This window comes from Sinohyriopsis cumingii, chromosome 11, assembly GCF_028554795.1.
Source record: "Sinohyriopsis cumingii isolate HCF-2022 chromosome 11, ASM2855479v2, whole genome shotgun sequence".
NCBI lineage: Eukaryota > Metazoa > Mollusca > Bivalvia > Unionida > Unionidae > Sinohyriopsis > Sinohyriopsis cumingii.
Genome location: NC_142971.1, coordinates 84,130,367 through 84,154,454, shown reverse-complemented (window position 1 = coordinate 84,154,454; position 24,088 = coordinate 84,130,367). Strand labels below are relative to the sequence as shown.

At 33.1% G+C, this 24,088-nt stretch overlaps 1 protein-coding gene across 1 annotated transcript in view; it reads left to right on the top strand.

Annotated features, from left to right (window-relative positions):
• LOC149788886 (plexin-B-like) overlaps positions 1 to 24,088 on the top strand; it is a 446,804-nt gene that overhangs the window by 406,505 nt on the left and 16,211 nt on the right. Inside the window, exons 4-7 of the mRNA XM_089973559.1 lie at positions 2,135 to 2,335; positions 10,334 to 10,453; positions 14,142 to 14,242; positions 19,157 to 19,271. Of these exons, the coding sequence (XP_089829685.1) occupies positions 2,135 to 2,335; positions 10,334 to 10,453; positions 14,142 to 14,242; positions 19,157 to 19,271 (537 nt within the window). The remainder of the gene's footprint in view (positions 1 to 2,134; positions 2,336 to 10,333; positions 10,454 to 14,141; positions 14,243 to 19,156; positions 19,272 to 24,088) is intronic.

Here is a 24,088-nt window from a genome sequence, read left to right as displayed (position 1 = left end):
TATCAATTATATCAGGATCAAGGTCAAAGGTCATGACTAAGAATTATGTATAGCACACACAGGTAGCTTGTGAATGATTACAAAATATTTTCCTTCCAAATTTGATGTTATGGAGATATTGTAGAATAACAGTGATGGCTTGAATACTCAGCAGTTGAAATGAATAAAAATCAAATGGAAGAAATGCACTTCAAAGACAAAATACATTTTACATGAGTTCATTATTATAACCAATAGACAAAAATCAACATTTTTTCTGAAAATTCCAGATTTGTTTGACCAATGATTCTAAAATTCTGGAATGAGAATTATCACATGGATGAGAGGGAGAGAGAGACACATAACGAAACTGTGTTAATTTTAGGCAAATTCACATTGTGTTGTTCTTATTAATATCTAACGTGTGTAATTTAATATAGATAATTATAGCATAGTTGTTTTGCCTGACAGAATTTGGAAAACAATTCCAACTCTTTTGTTGGGATTAATAAAGGAAAAAGAAGTATTGTATGCCAAAATAATTGTCAATTTGAATTATTATCAGGATTCATAATTTTTAAGAATTAGTAGATGTAACTTTGCTATGTATATTTAATTGAATTGTTTGTTTGTTAGTTTTAAAATTTGTAATTCCATAACATGTTATTGTAATGTAACCATTTCCTGGATTTGACATTGTCCAGAAATTCAGTTCAATTCTGTTTGACCTGAATGTTATTTTCTTTTGATAAACAGCTAATAATAGAAACACTATCTAGTTTATAACCTTGATTCAAAACCATTGATAGTTTTGGTAAACAACAGTAAAAGAAATTTTACATTCTTTTTCAGAGTAAGAATCATTAAGTTAAGTCAATGTCATACCTGGACTACGTGACATTAAGCACGTGTCTATTATTACAAACTTTAAATTTTTGTAGAAGGTTGACCGTCATCCAGGAATCTGTTTTGCGTTTTAAATTAGTGTATAACTGTTGTCTTGATAGAAGTTGATAGAAGTCTGTCAGTCGGGCTTAAAACACTTGAGATGTCAAGTTACATTATGGTGTGACCAGTTTGAGTTGAAATTTTATTTTATTGAAAATCAAGTGATTATTTTCCCTGGAAATACATAAGTACTCTACAAAATTCTTGGACAAAGACATTCGCTGAAATCTATATGGAATTCAAAACTGGAATAATATTTTCTCTGATTCAACAAGAAACTGTTGACACGATAGCACTTCACGGGTTACAACAGACATTATCGTCTTCCATTTTGGATTTCATCGTGATCCAAACTCAGTTTCAATCAGGACTTGTATTTACTAGGACTTTTTTAATTATTGGATTTTGTTTTGCATTTGATTTGTAAAACGATAAGTTCTGGTTTCTCATTTTTTACTTGGTATTCTAGGGAAATAAATTATTTCTTAAATTTTACAAAGCTTGTTGCCTTCACTCTTTTTTGTTATGTTTTGTAAGTGCCTAGACTCATAACAATTTTAGAAGCATGCAGTGAGAAGTTTTGGATGTTACTTTAAAATTATTTGTCATAATGCATTTATAATAAGTTTTACACAATCCTTTAGCTCACCTGGGATTATATGGTCTGTTCAGCTTATGGTATAGCCCTTTATCATCTGTAAAACTGCTTAGCAGAATCAGGCATAATTTGACAGAAAGCATCATTGCATGAAAGCCTTTCAAATTGGTACAAGTAATACTGATAATCCATAGCTGGCCATTAATAATTTTATTGAAAAAGATTTAAAAATTCTTCTCAAGAATCACCTCACAAATTTTGAGGAAATTTGATTTACTCTTTATGTATACTCTCTTTAGTTTTAAAGGAAACTGAAGTAATATATTGTGGCAAAAAAGAGAACTATCCCCTTTTCATTAGGTATGGTATGTTATTGAATATTTCAGCATATTGACATACAAATATCACACAACACAAAGGTAAATGTTGCCCTTTTACCCTATTCTGCAAGTATACCAAATGTTTGTCAAGTTATTGGGGAAAAACATATTTTCCCTAAAGATTTCAATTTGCTTGCTTGCTTTTTGTTTGTTCTTCTTTTACTATTGCCATAACATTATATTTTTATTTTGATGTTGAGTCACTTATTTTTTAATATTTTTTTTTCAGGAATCTTTTGTGAAGGAATACCTGAACTGTACTAAAATATATTTAGAATCCTATGGTTACTTGGCAAGCTTTGATGTGAAATTGAACAGCACAGCTATTTTCACAGCTGATGACACCCTATTGGGAAAAATAGCTGGTAGTAGACTGGCTGGAGGATACTCTGAGCTTTTAGTTGGAACAGACAAAGGAGATGTCAAGAAGGTAGGCTGCTAACATTTCTATCTTTTATGTTAAATCAAAACTTCTCCATGTATAGATAGTTGTGACTTTTACGGAATCACAGTAATAAAGTTATGTGTTTTCATCATTGTGCCCCTTACACCAGTGTTGTCTTTGAAAATGAATTGAATTGCTTTATTTTTAAAATCAACAAATGAAAACCAAATAATGTTTTTTTTGTTTGCTTGTTTGTATCCACGATCATAACACTGATAGACCAGATTAATGCGGTGTGGGTTAAAGACCTTATAATTCAAATGCAGATGCAAAATTCATTATCTCTGACTATTCTGTATAGTCCAACAGCTGTAATGGTGATTTGAGAAAGGAGGGACTCATTGGCTGACAGTTTTGATCTTTGTTGATCAGCATTCTAAGAATAGATGCCATATGAAGTATCCATAATATTTGTCTATCCAGTCTAACTAAAAAGATATTACTCTCATTTGAAATTTAAATGTGAGCTAATCAGTATGCAAACTTTATTTAATAAGAAGTGCTGATATATATAAAATAGAAGTAATATTCATAAGTACCTGCATTTGGATACCTTGGCTTTGTCCACATGGATAACTGTATGTTTCACATTCATTTAAGTTATCATCAGTCTATCATTTATACCTGTAGGCTAAACATAATTTCAATCATTCAGTGAACACTTGCTTTTGTTTGAATATAGATTAGTTTATAAGAATGATTAATTGACTTGAGGAGAGGTTAATGAGAATTCTAGAACCATTTTCATATATATTACTATGCATTGTTGTTGTCTGTAATATCTGTTTACAAAGTATGTCGGGAGGAATGTGCAGCAAAATCATGTATAAATCAAGTTCAGCATGACATACTTCCCAATCTATCTTTCTTATGCCATGGAATTAGAAGTGTTAGATGCTGTGATTTAGGTATAAAATTGTAAAACATTGGCACACCATTAACAGTTGGCGAAAGAGCTATCCAAATCTATTACTCTGTTATTTATTCTCAAAGTGATTTGTTAGAAGAAATAATAATAATAATAATAATAATAATAATAATAATAATGATAATAATGACTTTATTTTAAGAAGCTCATCTGGTCAACAGGCCAATCTTTTCATGAGGTCTTCTAGAATAATATGTATTTTATGGTCAGTTTTGATGGATGATATTTTCAGACTAGTTGCAGAATGAGAAATATGTTTTCACGATTAATGTATTTAAGCCTTTTTATATACATCTGATTCTGAAAAAGTCCCAACATATCATTTCTGCTAAGACTTGATTTCTATACTTCATAAATTGTTGTATAAAATCCAACAATATTTTGAAAAACCATCTCTTTGCTTCTTTTAGATTTTACCATATAAGAATTGCTCTGTAAAGCAGATCATATCAAGTATCATTTGAGTCGTTACCTTCTCTTGGTATTAATCAATACTTCAATGAATCAGCAATGAAAGTATTTGGAAAACAGCAGCAAATTAATATTATTTGAAGATAGAATGAGATTTGATTGGTTGCTTATCTCTATTTACTCAAAGCAGCTTAGATTTTGAAAGATTATTGACTATCTAAAGAATTCTGAACTTATATAGTTTTGACCCACATTGATGAGTATTCCAAGAATAGATGCCATATGAAGTATCCATAGTATTTGTCTATCCAGTCTAACTAAAAAGATATTACTCTCATGTGAAATTTAACATGTGAGCTAATCAGCATGCAAACTTTATTTAATAAGTAGTACTGATATAAAAAATAGAAGTAATTTTCATAAGTATTTGGATACCTTGGTTTTGTCCACAGGGATAAATATCAGCACTGTATGTTTAAGTTATCACCAGTCTATCATTTATGCCTGTAGGCCAAACATCATTCAGTGAACACTTGGTCGATGGTGCTTTTGTTTGAGTAAAGATTAGTTTTTAAGAATGGTTAATTGACTTGATGGTAGGTTAATGGGAATTCTAGACACATTTTCATATCTATCATTTATTCATTGTTGTTTTCTGTAATATCTGTTAACAAAGTATTTAGCAAAGTCATGTATAAATCAAGTTCAACATGGCATACTTCCCAATCTGTCTTTTTTATACCATGGAATTAGAAGTATTGTGTTAGATGCAGTGATTTAGGTACAAAATTGTAAAACATTGGCACACAATTAAAATTTGGTGAAAGAACTATCCAAATCTATTATTCTGTTAATTATTCTCAAAGTGATTTGTCAGAAGAAATATTAATAATAATAATAATAATAATAATAATGACTCTATTTGAAGACGCTCATCTGGTCCACAGGCCAATCTTTTCATGAGGTCTTCTAGAATAATATGTGTTTGATGTACAATTATGATGGATGATGTTTTCAGACTAATTGGAGAGTGAATCATATGTTTCCATGATTATTGTATTCAAGCCTTTTTTATATACATCTGAATCTGAAAAAGACCTAAAGCATCATTTCTGCTAAGACTTGATTTTTATACTTCATAAATTTGTGTATAAAATCCAACAATATTTTGAAAAACCATCTCTGTGATTCTTTTAGATTTTACCATATAATATAAGCATTACTGTGTAAAGCAGATCATAGCATGTACTGGCCTAAATCATATGAGTCGTTACCGTCTCTTGGTAATAATCAATACTTCAATGAAGCAGCGATAAAAGTATTTGGAAAACAGCAGCAAATTACTACTATTTGAAAATAGAATTAGATTTGATTGGCTGCTTATCTTTATTTGTTCAAAGCAGCTTTAATTTTTAAAGATTATTGACTATCCAAAGAATTCTAAACTGATATAGTTTCTAGTTAGTCCAATGATGCATTTAAAATACATTAGTTGAAATAGGTATTGCTCAGATCCATTTTACTCTAAAGTCTATACACAGGGCAGATCAGCTATTATTATAGTAAGGCCCGGGAAGGAAAATACTGGCAAAATTGTTGGCAAATACAGATCAACAAATTAGGAAACTAAAGATTTTGAATTGTGTTACAGTATGCATAGTTAAATATATTGTGTGCTTAATTTTTGTCCATAGTTGTAAGTTGTAAACAACATATTTACTTAGAAGAGTTCAAGGTAAGTCTTATTTACAGTTAGACTAGGTTTTTTCCATTGGAAACCTTCAATGTCTATAATGTTATAGGTCATATTAACTCATTACCATATTTTGTCATTTTCGCCTGAAATGCGAGTAGGAAACACATTTTGGGGGCTATTTCTGAATACATCCTAATACATCGACTTCCAAGAGATTTTCGATTAACATAAAGCTTAGTTATGCCTAGTTGGGTTAGAAACATTGTTTTTCATATGCTGTTTTGCTTGCACATTAAAAGAAGGGTCAAAGTTGGAGTTCTTTTCTTTTCTTTTTTTTTTTTTGCTTAATGGACCCATCATTTTCATATCGAGACCACTCTTTATTCCAAATGCCCATCTTATCCTACTTTTGCAAAAGTTCGCCTGTCTATGTGCAGTTCAGACCGGTCTGCCTTAGATCTGAGACCAAAACGTCTCAAATCTGGACACAAAATTGGATTCCGACCACGGGCGAATTTTGGTGAAAAGAAATTGAGTTAACAAAATTAGGTTTTTCCCTCTGTATTTTGTAGTGCAACTAGAACGTCCAGATTATTTGGTATCATTGTAAGCTACATCTATCTGCCTTTCTATAATACCACCCACTTCAGTGTATCATAATGACCTTGACACTACAGAGCTCGGCAGTAGGCTACTACCTCTTGATGCGTGAACACGGCGCCAGGGGTTAATAAGTTAAATTGTCTATAGGTGAATATAAATAAGGATTTGATAAACAAATAATTCATTCCAGTTTGCAGTTGTGTCAGATGTAATTCAAGAGGAATTATTTATTTAAAAAAATATTAACTGGAATTACTAACATGCTTATTTACTTCTTAGATTTATATACACTACTCTGGGATTATTGTGAACTCATTTAGAGACAGTCTGGACTGCATCATTGTGTTACATCAGGACATTCAAGACTGTTGGAATTCATTTGGAATTTTCTGTGCCCTTGGTCTTGAGATAGAATATTTAGGATTATTGGAATTTATTTGACAATACTGTGTCATTTGAATTTTCATTTTATGTTGTAGGGAGATAAATAGTTTATGGATTTTACATACACTGTTGGTTTCACTTCTTCCTGTTACATGTTTTAAGGTCTAGTCATACCAATATTATATTTCTCCAAACGTCTGACTTTATTTGAAATGATTTTTCTGAAAATGACAAACAAAATTTGGAAGGACTGTTTATATGTATATGTTGTTGCTTTAATTAAAATTTGATGCCATTTTAGCAATTTTTTAACATTTATAAATCCTTTATGCTGTTGTTTGCATCTTGCACATTGTATTTTTTATAGTGCAAAATCTTGCTTTGGATTAATTACTTACACAATGCTATGAATGTAAATGATTTAGTGGGTCTGTTTAAATGTATGTAGATCAACTGGAGCCATTTTAATAAATTTTGCACTATTTTCATATTTGGGCTTTCTTTTAATGAATGCAACAGGGGCATAAGTGTTTCAGAGACAAAATCTGATTTGATTTCAACATTTGTGCCAGATATGCATCAGGCATCATCTTCCAGTAGTAACCAGGTGGAAAATATATTTTGACATCTTCACTAAACTACTAGACCAATATTAATGAAACATTGGAGAACTATGTCTCCTTTGAATACATTCCCAAATCATATAATGTTATGAATGTTAGCCAGCTACCTTGCAAATCCACCCTACAAAAATCTTCTTTCCCTATCTATTTCAATATCTCATCTTCTCACAGCCAGATGTCGCTAGTGTTTAGCTTCGCTGCTGTACAGAGCATGTCGTACAGTTCCTCTTTCGACATTACAGCCATTTTTGTGTTCCTATGTGCCCGTCTAATATTCTGTTTGGATGTATTATGCAGATTTATTGATCTACTGCATTTTGTATGCATTATTTTACAATTCTGCCAATTTGAGTGATTTTGTCACCTTTTGGGACTTCATTATTTAAGATCACCATGCCGTTGTTGACCATATACAAGGTCATTTTTAGCTAGGATACCTTTGACTTTGTTTGCTTACTCCAGCCATTATGGAGCTCTTATTAGCAAAATCATAAAATGCTGCTTGATATTTGTGCTTTGTTAATTTGTATTTCACGCTTTTTTGATAGAATTGTGGTTTAGGTATTAACTAAGCGTTGTACATAAGTTCATAACAGGGCCCTAGGTTTCTGATATGAAACTTTCTTGTCTCTGTTAGCTACAACAGTGTTTAAGCGACTTATTAATTTCAATCCATTCCTAGTTTTCGCTTTATTTTTTTGCTGTTGCTGAAATGGTCCAGCCAAATAGTTCATATGGGGATCTTAGTGATAGATCTGTCCATCTAGCCATGCCATTGGTATCTTATTACTAATATATTGGAGATTTCAATAAGAAATCTGTCTGTTAAGCCAGGCCTTCAGAGCGTCTAGTACCGGTGATTGTCGGACTGTCTTATATACCACCAGCACCCAGGTTGACCACTCACCATTCACATCAGCTGGCAGACACAGCTATGTCGAACTTTCCATTACTCACTGTCTACCCTCAAGGGAGAGCTAGTGACATTACCAAATATGGCTGGCCTGAATCGTCGATGCCACCCTACCAGCTTTCAAGCTATCTTTGAAGAAATCTATCGAGTGTTGGCCATTTTGGAATGCCCTCCACCCCCTATCATTGCCTTGCATTACAAAGTTAAGGCATCACTTGATTTTGGGGAGGAAGAAGAGACTAATGACTGGCTTTCAGGTTGAATTTGCAGCCAGGGTAACTCAGGGTTTTTCTCAGAAAGCCATGTTTAAGTGACTTACTCCTCTTGCTGGTATCATATGCACTCCAACGCCTTTAGTGCAGACCTTCTGGTTCTCAATGAGAATTTGGCAGCTGTCCAAATGTCAGCTCCATTGTACTACAAAGTAAATAAGAACATGGTCCATGCAATGTTTGGGCTGGTTCAGAACATCGTGGCGACATTCTCTGTGTTAGATTTGGCTTCACTGGCAATCTTCCTGCTTGCTGAACAATCCAAAAATAGCTGTGCCTTGGATGCGACAGCCATGATCACTTGGATCCTTAACTGAACAGATCCCCATAGTATTAATCTTCTTAACTATATGTTAGGATCACAGATCAAATGACCTCAGGCTGTGCTGCTTATGTAATAAGGAGAACAGGTTATCAATCACATGGGGAATCCAGCTATTGTTCCCTAGAAGGATACCCGAGTTAGAGGTCGGATGCTCAGCATCCCCTCCTATTATTTATTCTCCTAACGTAATGTGATTGGGGATTCATAGGAGAAAGCAAATTTTTAAGTAAATTATGTTCTCTGAGAATACGTTTCCAGTCATATTACTTAATAAAACCTCCCAACCACCACACCATGTGATCATCTTCATTAGTATCTCACTCAGCTAAAACCTAGCGACACCTTTTGGTGTTGGGGGTGGGTCATGGGCAAGAGTTACTGCATAATGTCAATTGAAATAGGCAGGGAGAGACAATTTTCTTCTTTTAGTAGGGCTGGATTTGCAATGTAGCAGGCTAATAATGCTGACATAGTGTGATTGGGTAAGTATTCTCAGAGAAACATAATTTACTGAAAAATTTGCTTTCTTATGTAATATTTTGCTAGTGTTATATTTTTGTTAGTTTGCAATAGCAATGAGATGAAGAGTGTAACAACCAGGTGATCACTTTACTTCAGACATCTGTTCCAAAACTACTTAACAAACTTTGAAGGAAACAAATTGATAGATGTTCCCCAGGATATGTTTTATTAAACTTATGTTTGTTGTGGTTTCCCAAGCAGCCATGTTACTTAAATATTTTACCATTGGCAGAATGTTTTTTACAGCATGTTTTACAGAACTTGAATTGTTACTGGCTCTCTAAGAAACCTTGTGACTTCCATACAGTTGGAACAATTGGAAAATTTGTTTATGGTGTCTTCTCCTTTGGGACAGTTTTGGTCAAACTTTATAGGAATGTTTCCTTGAACATGTGCCGCCGCAAACAACAGCTGAAAATTTAGATGGGAAATTCCTCCCACCATTTTGGATGAAAAATGGAGATATTTTCTTAACATAGGGATGTTTTAATGAAAACATAAAGGCAGGGCTTAAACATATAATTTCCAATTTTTTTGCATTTGCTTCCTTTTTGGTCTGATTGTTTAGAAGTTATCATAAATCCTTCAATGAAATGTTTGAGAACAGACTCTAGTCAGGTTGAGTTGTCAGTGTGTTTGCTCACAATCATTTTGCTTCTTAGTGGAAAATTAAAGTTTGCTTCTTCTCCAGTGGTTCTTGGCAAACTTTAAGAAGCATTATAGAAATATGTTGGATGACACATTTTACCCTTGTAGAAGCTTCTTAAGTAATCATTCAGTTCCCATGGCATCTAGACACAGTTCTGATAAAAATACCAGTACTGCATGTATATCAAGTCGATGCAGTTAGAACTGCTTAAGTCTCAACTTTGAGCAAACCCGAACTCAAATTTTGCATGCTGATTATTTGTAAAGTTTGATAGGATAATTGCAATAAACCAAATCAGTCCATTTTTAAACAAGATTTTTCTTGAGTTTGTAGACCATGTATTTAGTGTGTTACTGGGGAATGTATGAGAGTACTCTTGCATGCCATCTAATTCTGAAAATCCATGGAGATGTGTTTCTTATAATGAACATATTGTATTGATTCAACATTACTTATATAAACAACAGCAGCAGCAACAGTAACAATGAATAAAATAATAAGTTTAAATTCAAAGAAAGTAATAAGTTAACTTTGTTTGTTGATATTATTTACAAATTTACTTAAATCTTTGCCTTTTTGAATGAAAACATTTGTCATATTCTGCCTTTTTCATTCTCTCTCTCAATAGTACAACCATTTTGTTCTTCTATAATCCAGATTGCTCTGTTTAACATCTGTTTGGCGATACAGTATGACACCTATAATGTGGACAGTGGTCAACCAGTTGAGGCCATACACCGTGGGAAAGATATGGACTACTTTCTCACTAGTAAAAAGGTGATTATTTTCAAATCCTTGCTAATAAACCAGAAATGGTTTTACAAATTATTTAAATTGAAACCCACTCCATGTATTGATCCAGAGGAGATAATGCAAAGCTCTTTTTCATGCATGTTGTATTTTCTTGCTGTGACTGTATCTATTAACATTGGTCACAGAATAATTAAAGCTGCTACTCTGATTGAAATTTTGGTGTATCTTACCTTTGAGCCGTGTCCTGGCATCCAGTAGGCAGATTTCTAATGTTGATTCCCATGTTGTACAAACTTATATCAGTTGCAGCATAACTATAAAGTTTTATGAATTTCTACCCGGTGGTTTAGGTGATGTTATAAGGTAGAGATAGATGGACATACAGTTAAATGTCAGCACACTATCTACCACTAAAGGATTTGGATGATTAGCTCACTGCTGAATGAAAAGATTGTTAGATCATCCAGACAGAAAATGATCCCACATGTTCTTCAATTTATGACTACACAATTCACACACTAGTGATAGGTGACTGGTGGAGGCCACATTTTCATTACCTTTCTGACACTACACACAACCACATCACACATCGTTCAAATCTTGTTAAAAAAATTTATCTTGAAAATTCTGTTATTGCAACTTCTCCTTAACAGAAAGTCATATCAACATAGAGATGTCATTAGAAGATATGTTATGGTGTCTAGTTGTTCCAAAGTGCAAATGATGCTAATCTGACATCAAATATGGCCACATAGTTATTTAATGATGCTAATCTGACATCAAATATGGCCACATAGTTATTTTATGATGCTAATTTGACATTAAATGTGGCAACATGGTTATTTTATGATACTAATCTCGCCTCAAATATGGCCTGAAAGTTTTTTAATTGATGCTAATCTGACATCAAATATGGCCACATAGTTATTTAATGATGCTAACCTGACATCAGATATGGCCACATAGTTATTTAATGATGCTAATCTCACATCAAATTATGCCACAATGTTTTTAAACGATGCTAACCTGACATCAAATATGGCAACATAGTTATTTAATGATGTTAATTTGACATCAAATATGGCCACATAATTATTTGAGTATGCTAATCTGACATCAAATATGGTCACATAGTTATTTAATGATGATAATTTGACATTAAATATGGCCACATAGTTATTTAATGATGCTAATCTGACATCAAATATGGCCACATAGTTATTTAATGATGCTAATCTGACATTAAAATATGGCCACATAGTTATTTAATTGTGCTAATTTGACATTAAATATGGCCACATAGTTATTTAATGATGCTAATCTAACATCAAATATGGCCACATAGTTATTTAAGTGGCATCATTCTGCGTATTTGTCAGAGCTATATAAACAAAAAAGAATCGATTAAAATCTGTTCACTTTTTTATGTTTTCATGATCACAAACGTTTACAGCTAAAAGCCTGAGTCAACCTTTGACCTTAAAGTCAATAATAATAATAATGATGATGATAATAATAATAATAATAATAATAATAATAATAATAATTTATTATAATAATAATAATGACATTATTTAAACAGGGTATTACTAACACAATTGGCTGAAAAACTAATCAACCTTGAGGCCCTCATACAAAGGAACTTATTTATATACAAATGCACACACACACACACACACACACACACATACCTATACATAGTAGCATTTAGTATAGACACAATATATTTACTTTATTTCCTTTCACCAGATGGATACTCACCCATACTTATTGAACCCACATAGTCAATATACATGTAATATGCAATTAGTTACAAATAGATGGGTGGTATATTTAATGGCACCCAGAGGCATACATGAAAACAAATAAAGTTATTGTCATTCTCATTTTACCTACATCTCTGAAACCACTGGATATATTGGGTTTGGAAGAAGGAAATAGAGTGAGTATTGCCAAAATGCTGACTATCAACTTATTTATTGAAATGCAGCTAATTACAAAATTGACAGTACATTTATAAGCAACTGTCTTCAGAAGCTCACTGAAGTACAAGTATGCAAGCAATTACATTTGACTAGAATCTAAGGTCATTTAGGTCTGGTTTCAAAACTCCTTCACAAAAATGTGGATATCATGGTGGTCAGATTTGCAACATTCAGAACCAATTAAATATTGAAAGAAGTGTTTAAGTAGAAACTCCATGTCAGTGCCACTGTTCATGCTAAAGGAGTTATAAAAGGAAGATTTTCTAGATGGTCCCTATTTTAACATGTTGGAGATCGGATGAATACATACCTGTCATAAGACAACTTATGCTAATAACACTACATTTTACACCAGAACCTAATGACACAGACATGTTTTGAAAAACACAATTTTCAATAATCTAAAAAAAAACAAACAAAACAATAACAAACGGAACACCACTTCAATATATTCCCATAACATGTATAAACAGTAAACAATCCTGCTTAGAGTTTATGTAAAACTTTTCTTGGTGCAGTTTATGCAGTAACTTGTCATTTAGAGACCATTAAAAGGCAAAGAGGTCAGGTATAAACAACAACCAAGTCACATATCACATAATTGGCTGAAAACAGCTAGGATAATATACCATTTTCATCCAGAACCAGCTTCATGGTGGTGTAATAATAATAATAATAATTACTAAAGAATAAGCTAATTTGTTCAACTGACTAATCTTCCATTGTTGTCATAGACTAATGAGCAGAATTCACACCTAAATTAAGTGGTCTTGCATCTGATTTGCTGTACTTGTTAACACTTTAGCAAATCTGTTTCTGATAAGATTTGTATAAAATGTGGTAAATAGGCTTGTATTGTCAAGATATGTAGAGATATAGATTCTGAGCAAGATTTATGTATATTAATGAAATGATCTTGCATCTATTTTGTCTGAGCTTCAACCACTTAAGAGGTGTTTCTGATCCAATATTAATCCAGCATAAGGTAAATAGGCCATTGTTATCAAGATTGGTTTAGTTACTATTGTAACTCATCAGAGAGAATAATATGGGTTGATTCACTATATCGTGTCAGAGTGCAGTTTATATACCCCTCTGTCAATGGTGATGCCAGTGCAGCTGGTATAGCTAATTGTAAGGACATGTGACTAGTATTGTCGCGACTTGTAACTGTAGCATCCAGGTTCTGAAATAAACCATTGTCTTGTAGCCGAGTGTTTTGATACATTAAGATATATGATTTAAAGAGGAGTATTAAAAAGATTTTTAAAAAAAATTATTTATTCTGATCTACATAAACTTTGTTCTCTTTATGATGCCACAAAATTAATTTTATAAATCATAGGTAGAAATGAAATCTGGAGTGTTGTCACTCCGACAGACTTCACTTCTACTGATGATTTATACAATATCATGGCAGTTCTTTGTTGTGCTTTGCAGAAATTACAGACGTCAAAAAGAAAATAAATATTACAATAGCCCATTAACTTGAGGCACTCTTAGATTAAGTAATCTACTAATGCGTAGTGATGTACTGAATTTGTTTAGTAAATTTTACTTTCAGAAACATTTTGTTCAGTATTTAATAAATACTATGAGTACTTACCAGTTCAGAATATCTTATTACCTTTTTATGTTGAAAATAATGTTTACTACTTAACCAAAATTCAGTGTCATTTATCACTGAAAACTGCACAATATAATTAAATTGTTTCGTTCATTTCCAGCTGGTGAAAGTTGCAGCAAATAACTGCTCTAAATATTCAACTTGTGATGAATGTCAAGCATCGAACAATCCGCACTGTGGCTGGTGTATTCTGGAGGCAAAGTGAGTTCATATCATATATAAGATCATATTATATGTTGCTGTTTTGAGTTTGATGCCATTTTCAGCACAATATAGGCTATATATTGAGGCCAGTACAACAGGTGTAGAAAGTATGTGGGGAAAATCCCAGTAAGAAGCACTGACTTATGGGAAGCTACTGGCAAGCTTTCTTACATACCCACACTGGCTGAGTCCATTAGACTCGAACTCACATAGACAGAAGTCAGATGACAATGATCAGTAAAGGCAAGTGCTTTAGACCACTCTGCCACTTGGAGTCCCTATTATTATGTTGCAGTAATGCAGGCCATTTTACTTTTTCACTATTTTTTGTAGATATTTTATGTATATTAGTAGCTACTGCTTGAGTATGTGAGATGCATCATTTAATAAATAAAGTATTCCCTGTTTCTCATATACATATGAGATCTGGTACATAGTATCAGCACAGTCTGAAATCTGATTGTTGTGGAGGTAGCTGGTTGACATTACTGGTTGACATTTGAATATCCTATAAATGAAAATCACCCATGGAAAGACAGCTGTTAAGACTGATTTACAATTGTATATCTTTTGAAGAATAAGTCATCTTTATGTCAGTTATATATATTTGAACAACAAATGAATAATTTCAAACAGTCTTGTATATTCAATACATATGTATATGTATTTAGAAAAAGTTGATTGGCTTCTATTACATTTTTAGTTTATTTAAAGGAATCTTAAACAAACTTAGGGGTGAAACAATTAATTGATATATCTGTGATATTGATATCTTTTCCAGATTGATTCTTATGTCAGTACAAGAAGTGAATACTGAAATCGATACAAAATGATACTTACCATACACAAGTTACTTTATTCTTCATCAGTCATGAATAATTATTATTGTTTATAAGACGGCAATAAAAGGCACATGCATTTATTAATGTCAGTAACAATGAAAAACTATTGACATCAGTCACTTGCCTTTTACAAATCAACACACACAAGGTGACTAACTCACTTGGTTTGAAATCTGCCCACTCCTTTGCCAGTTCCATGCTGATTATTTGATTCCATCAGTATGCTCATCTACTGACAGCATATAATGTAAAAATTACAGTCCAGATTTGTTCTCCGTGTATGATTTAAGTACTTTACTGATCTTGTCAACTTATATTGAATATAAGGGCTATACATCTGGTGTGTCATGCAGTGAAATATGTTACATTCATTTTGATATTTGGCTACTGTTTCCTCAAGTCCAGAGTAAAACAATGACCACCATCAGAACTAACAGTACTTTATTCACTCTCCGACACACCCTAAGTACTGTCATTGAAACTGAATAGAAATAGCTATAAAGCAACAGATAAATTTTGTGACACACCCAAAGTACTGTCACTGAAAATGAATAGAAATAGCTATAAGGCAACAGATAAATGTTGTGACACACACTAAGTACTGGCATTGAAACTGACTAGAAATAGCTATAAAGCAACAGATACACTTTGTGACACACCCTAAGTACTGGTATTGAAACTGAATACAAATAGCTATAAAGCAACAGATAAATTTTGTGACACACCCTAAGTACTGGCTTTGAAACTGAATATAAATAGCTATAAGGCAACAGATAAATGTTGTGACACACCCTAAGTACTAGCATTGAAACAATGGAAATAGCTATAAAGCAACAGATAAATTTTGTGACACATCCTAAGTATTGGCTTTGAAACTGAATAGAAATAGCTGTAAAGCAACAGATACATTTTGTGACACACCCTAAGTACTGGTATTGAAACTGAACATAAATAGCAATAAACCAACAGATAAAGTTTGTGGCCGGTAGATGGTATAAAAAGAACTGAAATCATACAACAGGAACATGTCTGAAATGTTTCTTTTCATGCTAATATAAGTAGTCAATGACTGAACATGCTGACATCATAAAAAAATGTTTGTACAAAGTCAGCAAAGGGGCAGTTTCCAAACCACACTGGCTTTAGTCATCTTGTTGATTTGTAAAAGAGTTGTTAGTAAACTCTTTTCCATACTTGGACTTGTTCTGCGTTGTTAGTAAACTTCAATACCTATCATACATAACTGATTCATGTGTGCTTGTGTGTGTTCTTGACACTACATGTGGCCCACCTAAAACTGTTCCAAATCCCAAATTTATGACTGCTTTTTTTACAACACAGTAGCATTTATTTAAAGGTTTGATTTGAAGATGTATTATACAGATTATAAAAGGGAAATATTATAATTCCATCTCTGGTAAAACTGTTCCATTTCACACCATTTTGTACAAGAATTCCATTGTGCATTTAAGACCTGCCTTTGTATATACTCTTATTGCATTTAGTTCATTATCATGACCATATTTTAAATGCTTCTAAATTAAAGGCTGACTATAAAATGGTTTTCATAACACTCTCTGGGTTTATGTGCTTTATTGCCTTCCCAAAATTTGAAGCTGTTGTGTTATTTTACTGGATATTTTAAATAAAAATCAACACGTTTGATGCATACTTGTAGTATATGTATTTTGCATGTACAAATAAGGTCAGAATATAATATTAATCTCCCAGCAGTGAGAGTCTTGTTTTGGATTTCGAGATCATTATTTTCAGGTGTTGTGAAACTGGACTATTGTAGCAGACAGGAATGAATGTTGATACGAGGTAGTTATACATAAAGGGAGAGAATTAGTTTTCTATTATCGAGTAGTATAGGTCTCATTAATTTCAGTTTTTAAAAATAGTTTGGAGCATGTCTATTCTCACTTTCGCTCTCCTCATTAACAAATAATCTTTAGCTTGGGTGATCTGCCTGATGCAACAAATGCAAGACAAAAAAACAGATAAATGTGAAAATTTCTATGAATGATTTTTCTTTTGCGAGAATTAAATGCTTATGGTTATACTGCATTATTCAATAAAATCCTCATTCAATAGAAAATGTATTCTGTTCACTTATCCCTGAGCACTTTGTTTATTGTCACCATAATGGTAAAGAAAACAAACCTACAGCAGAGCTGTTGTTGTGTTGTCAGGTTTTCAGTTTGCACTTGAAATGAAACATCAATGGCACACAGGTCAGTTCTTAAGTGCATGAATGCATCTTTCTTGACAACTAATAGAAATTCATTATGACAATGAACTCAACTTTCGTATTGTCTTTATATTTCTAAAACAGTACATGATCAGTTTACTTTTAGCAATAATATTTGTTTTTGTATATTCAAACAACAATTATGCTCTCTCAAAGTTTGATTACCCTTCTATGATTCTGTGATCGGATGTCAGAATGAATGGTAATTTATGTCAATATGAACTCATGCATGGGGTAACAGCTGGAACTTGTGCAATTTTGTTTCACTTTAGTCACATGTGAGCATGATGATTTTATTATCTTGTTCAAAAATTATTTCTTTCACAGCAAAAAGTAAAATCTTACCAACATTTATATAATTGTTAAAAATATAAATTGTGTGAATTGCAACAGTAATAAGGACATAAATGCATCTATAGATTCTACCGTAGAATTTAGATTAATTATGCAAAATATGATTTTGAAAAAGTTCATGAGGCTTTATGTTAGTTACATCTATACTTTAATTTTGCATCATATTTATGATTAACTGAATGATGATGTTTTTTTTTATAAAAACATAAACCAATATGCAAATTGCTTGTGAAAGATATGATGCAGACAAATTCATGCTTCTCTGTCTGTTTGTCTCTCAATGAACCTCATATTTGTATTTTAGTAAGTTTTCAGGCACAGTGTCCGCCATGCCTCCACATTCCATGAGACATTTCTTGTTTCTTAGACTATTCAAAAACAATCTACATGATAGTCAACAAGCACTGAGTGGTAGTTCATCAGAAAGATACAAAATTTGTTTTGGTGAATCCGGTTTATGATGAACTCATGTTGTGTATACTTTATACATTGTATCTGAAATTCCATGCACATACTTTATACATTGTATCTGAAATTCCCTGCACATACTTTATACATTGTATCTGAAATTCCTTGCACATACTTTATTCGTTGTATCTGAAATTCCCTGCACATACTTTATACATTGTATCTGAAATTCCATGCACATACTTTATACATTGTATCTGAAATTCCATGCACATACTTTATACATTGTATCTGAAATTCCCTGCACATACTTTATACATTGTATCTGAAATTCCATGCACATACTTTATACATTGTATCTGAAATTCCCTGCACATCCTTTATACATTGTATCTGAAATTCCCTGCACATCCTTTATACATTGTATCTGAAATTACCTGCACATCCTTTATACATTGTATCTGAAATTCCCTGCACATACTTTATACAATGTATCTGAAATTCCCTGCACATACTATATACATTGTATCTGAAATTCCCTGCACATACTATACACATTGTATCTGAAATTCCATGCACATACTTTATACATTGTATCTGAAATTCCATGCACATACTTTATACATTGTATCTGAAATTCCCTGCACATACTTTATACATTGTATCTGAAATTCCCTGCACATACTTTATACATTGTATCTGAAATTCCCTGCACATACTTTATACACTGTATCTGAAATTCCCTGCACATACTATATACATTGTATCTGAAATTCCCTGCACATCCTATATACATTGTATCTGAAATTCCCTGCACATGCTTTATATATTGTATCTGAAATTCTCTGCACATGCTTTATACATTGTATCTGAAATTCCCAGCACATACTTTATACATTGTATCTGAAATTCCCTGCACATCGTAATAGTTATCAAATTACCAAAATAATGTTTTCATCTTTTTGGGTTGAAAATTTACAGATTTTTATTTATTACTATACACCTTATCACAGGACATAAACCTCTTTTGACGGCTTTCTTAACTATTTCCAGATGTTCTACGATGAAGTCATGTTCCACAATAGAAAACGACACCTGGATTCCCACTCCAGCAAGATGTATTACACAGAAAATCACACCAAAAGCTAGTTCTATCAATACTAATATGGTAATTCTTAGTCCTGCATATAGATATAACAGAGGTTTGTAAACATTTCCATTAGAGCTGTGACAGTACAGTTATATATATATATGTGTGTGTGTGTGTGTGTGTGTGTGTGTGTGTGTGTTTTGCTATATTACTTTTTCCACCTCAGTCTGGGGCCGCGAGTGGCCGAGTGGTCTAAAGCGCTCACCATTCCGGATCACTGCCATCTCACCTTACATGGGCTCGAGTCCAAGGCTCGGCTAGCGTGGGTACGTGGGAAAGCCTGCCAGTAGCTTCTCGAGGGTCGGTGTTCCTTCCCTGGGTTTTCCAGGGTTCTTCCTCCACCAGTTATACTGACCACCATGTATAGCCTATCTAGTGCTGAAAAATGGCGTTAAACCCTACAACAACAACAACAACAACAACAACAACCATCTCAGTCTGGTTATCTCATACCAGCCATCTCAGCCATGGTGTCTATGCACTAGGGACTACTTTATCAAGGGACACAACCATTGTTGTCTTCTGTTTGGCCTAATGGAGTTTATTTTCTGATCAAACAAATGCTGACACTTAGGGAAATTTACCAAACTAGTTTTTGGAGGGAAGAAACAAATAACTTACAAAAATAAGATTTAAATATTAAAAAACCGATAAAGAGAAAACAAAAGAAAATGGACTACAAGCTAACAAACATCTTGACTCTTAAAGGTAGGAAAGCAAAAATCATAAATGTGCCTCAGTTGAATCAAACATGTACCTGCAAACCATTAATAACAAACAATGCAATTACCAGGCAGAAGGAATCATTTATCTGTCCACACGTTATTCCACAAGCAGATTTCCCTGTAGCATATCCTTCCACCACGAATAGCAACAATTGCCATATTTCCAAGACAGAAAATATAAATTTTCCAAGAAACCATGAACTTGATTAGATCCGCACATAGTTATTCGATAGGGTCTGTATTTGGAGGGTGTTTCATACACGTGGGTAATGTATGCAATCAATATTAATTACAACATCAGTATGTCACAAACAGTTTCACCTCCTCCAAAGAAAAGAAGGGTTATATATGATAGTGACACAATTTCTAATTACCCATGAACAAACAAATCACTGTCACTCATGCTACATGTAACTCATCGTTATGGCCCATATAAAACTGTGTACCCAGTATCGTTTCATTATATACATTACTGTATAACATTTCTAAATTAGAACTGATGAAAATGAAACATTTTCTTGGAATAAATATTCATTATTTATTGTTCATTTCTAATAACATCCTATATTAAATGTGATAACACCTCAATACTATCAAACATTTTATGTTATCTTTTTTTGGGTCATGTGTAAAAATTGTGTACTTTGGATGGGACTGTCACACAACAGCCCTCATTAACATCTAGGTATTAATGTGCCACATGTAAACATTTGCATGTGAACTATATTGTGAAAGTGAATAATTCTATTCACTTTCAAGGAAATTATTGAGTGAGAAAAACAATCTACATTGAGGTTTGCAGAGCGACTGGCCTTGTTGGGAGACAAAAAAAGTATCCCCTTGACTGGGATTTCCTTGTCTCTGTGCAACCCCCCACAGCATAGATTATATATATATATATATATATATATATATATATATATATATATATATATATATATTTACCCCACCCCAAGATGGGGCACATAAATGTTAACCATGTCAATCATGCATGTCCCTTTTCATCATGTCCTTTGAGAACTTTTTACTCTTGCTTAATAACTTTGTTTTAACCTGCATGGATTTAAACCAGATTTGATATATGGCTTTACATCAAGAATTTTCAAAAACGATTTATTGGATGGATGCCCCCATTTTGACATAATTGTGCCCTTCCATTGTATCATATTGGATGGGTGCCCCCATTTTGACATAATTGTGCCCTTCTGTTGCATCATATTGGATGGGTGCCCCCATTTTGACATAATTGTGCCTTTCTGTTGCATCATATTGGATGGATGCCCCCTTTTTGACATAATTGTGCCCTTCCATTGCATCATATTGGATGGATGCCCCCATTTTGACTTAATTGTGCTCATCCATTGCATCATATTGGATGGATGCCCCCATTTTGACATAATTGTGCCCTTCGATTGCATCATATTGGATGGATGCCTCCATTTTGACTTAATTGTGCTCATCCATTGCATCATATTGGATGGATGCCCCCATTTTGACATAATTGTGCCCTTCCATTGTATCATATTGGATGGATGCCCCCATTTTGACATAATTGTGCCTTTCCATTGCATCATATTGGTGGAGGCTTACTTGTGATGACATGCATCTAGTCATGACAATTCTAATTGTATCATCACCTTGCATATATGTACACAATATGCCAAAATATGATAATGTACTTTCGGGTGATTAGAAAAAATGGTCGACTGATTGTTTTATGAGATTAATTGCTTTTTCAGATAGAGGAAAATAGGAATTTATAGACTAATTGAATTTTTTAAAAATATTACCATTGTTTGTGGAAAGGGAATACATATAAGTTGTATACACATCAAGGAAGGTCGACCAGCATTTTTTAAAACTCACTAGCCCAAAGGCCAAGCAAATTTCTGACATGGTCTATTGAGTGTATCATGCATAGTATTTTCACAGTGCATCATCCATCATCCATGGTCCCTTCACAATTTGTATGTACTACTTCTTAAAAACCACTCAGCAGTATTTGACCAAATTAGAGGGAATATACAGTATAGACCTAATTAGAGGGAATATGCAATATATACCTATTTAGAGGTAATATACAGTATGTACCTAATTAGAGGGAATATACCGTATATACCTAATTAGACGGAACATGCAGTATACACCTAATTAGAAGGAATATACAGTATATACCTAATTAGAGGGACTATACAGTATATATTTAATTAGAGGGACTATATTGAAAATAGAAAAAAATTTAAGTGATAGTTTCTCAAAAACCACAGAATTTGTCAAAATTTGGAAGAAAAAATCGTTATCTCAAGTTCTTTCATATTTGTTCAAATGGTGCCATTCTGCCATCAGATATTACTAAAATCATAAATATCTTTAGGCAACTTGTCAAAAACCATTCAACTGAATTTGACCAAATATGAAGTAAATCAGGTACCTCACAGTGCCTGGTAATGTATATACTTGAAGAGGGAGCTTATGAGTTATGATTTGGGCTGAAGTCCCAAGAGTTAGGGAGAAATCAGACATCAGACTTTTCCATTTATTTGTGGATTTCAGTTTTTTTATGGTCAGGATGGTTCCTGGGATTAGCATAAATTCATTGAGCAGATGGTGGTGATGGGTGCATTCTGTTCCATCTGTATGTCTTTCAGGGTCGCCAGTGTCTGAATATATAAGCTGAATAAGTTGTAGAATCTTTGCTGAACCACAAATGTAATGACCCAACAAAATATAGCCACATATGATTAAGAAGTGGCCCCCATCATTTCTTTTAGTTTTTATCATTCTAAGAGATAAACAAGGCTATTTTATAAATAAGCACAATTTCTTTAATATGGTTAGAAACATTAGCTTTTACATACACGTCTAAAATGTTTGTTAAAGCTTGTCACATTTTAATCATGCATGCTTAATTCCAATGAACAAACATGACTGTAAAGGACTAAAACTATAGCTTGAAGTTGGTTCACGTAAGGAGCATGCTCAAAGGGGTGATTCCATTCCAATGTTTTTCAATTTAGTTAGCATCTTTATACTTTGATGGTCTATGAACACATCAAATGTTGACACTGCTTGATAACTGTATTGAGCATGAGGCAGCTGGTCACGTGTTTGGTTCAAATGTGGAATGATGACATTATCCAAACTGACAGGGATCTAAGTTGATTTTTATCACTCTTTTGCCACTGTATAAAACCATGGTAATAAGAAAGTAATTGATGTTGCACCTTTATGCACAGTGCATTAAGGTAGAGATCTTTTTGATGTGGAGTGTAAGTGATTTATCTTGACATGTATTTAATTTGTGATCACACTAGTGGTAGTACTGTTTTTACCATTGAAGCAAATGTCATTTACTCTCCTGATAGTTTTGTTCTTTTCTTATTCTCTATTTGAGATATTTGTTGAGGTTAATTCACGAAATAAAATACCTACAAATAAGCAAATTCTGATTGGCAAAACCATAAGTTTAAGTACCTATGAAATATCTTTTATTTTCAAAGCCACGAAAATTGAGACCAACAAAAATAAATAATAAATGATACTAATGCAGTTGCTTTTCTTCCCACTTCACAAGCAACAAACAGCATTAATATGGCAGCAAACTTCAATGTTACAAGCACAGGGTCTTGCTTCAATAAAATTTGTATATGGATATAGGGATTGGGTTGTCCAAAAACGGTCATAATATTGTTATTGGCATTGGTCTCATGAATCCATTTACCGGTATCCATTTACTGAAAGTCTCAATCAAAGGGAGGTCCCCCAAATTCAACACCTAATTTTCCAGTTTTCAGATTTTTGGTAAACTCGATGCTGGAGAAATCCAGCAGGGAGAGACCTTGGGAAAGAATCGTGAAATGCTGATTGTTTAAACAACTATTTTGCAGAGAAAGTGATCATGTGTATATCTGGTCTAGGAGAAACAAAATCACACCAACATTAATACACTATATAACAATCACTTCTCGAAGCATTTCTTTCCCCTCTACAGTTTCAATATATGTGTTATTTGCATTCACAAGCTGTTACATGTCAAATAGGTTGTGAATGCAAATAACACATATATTGAGGGGATACAACAATATTTCTGGGCCAGTCATTATAATTTAC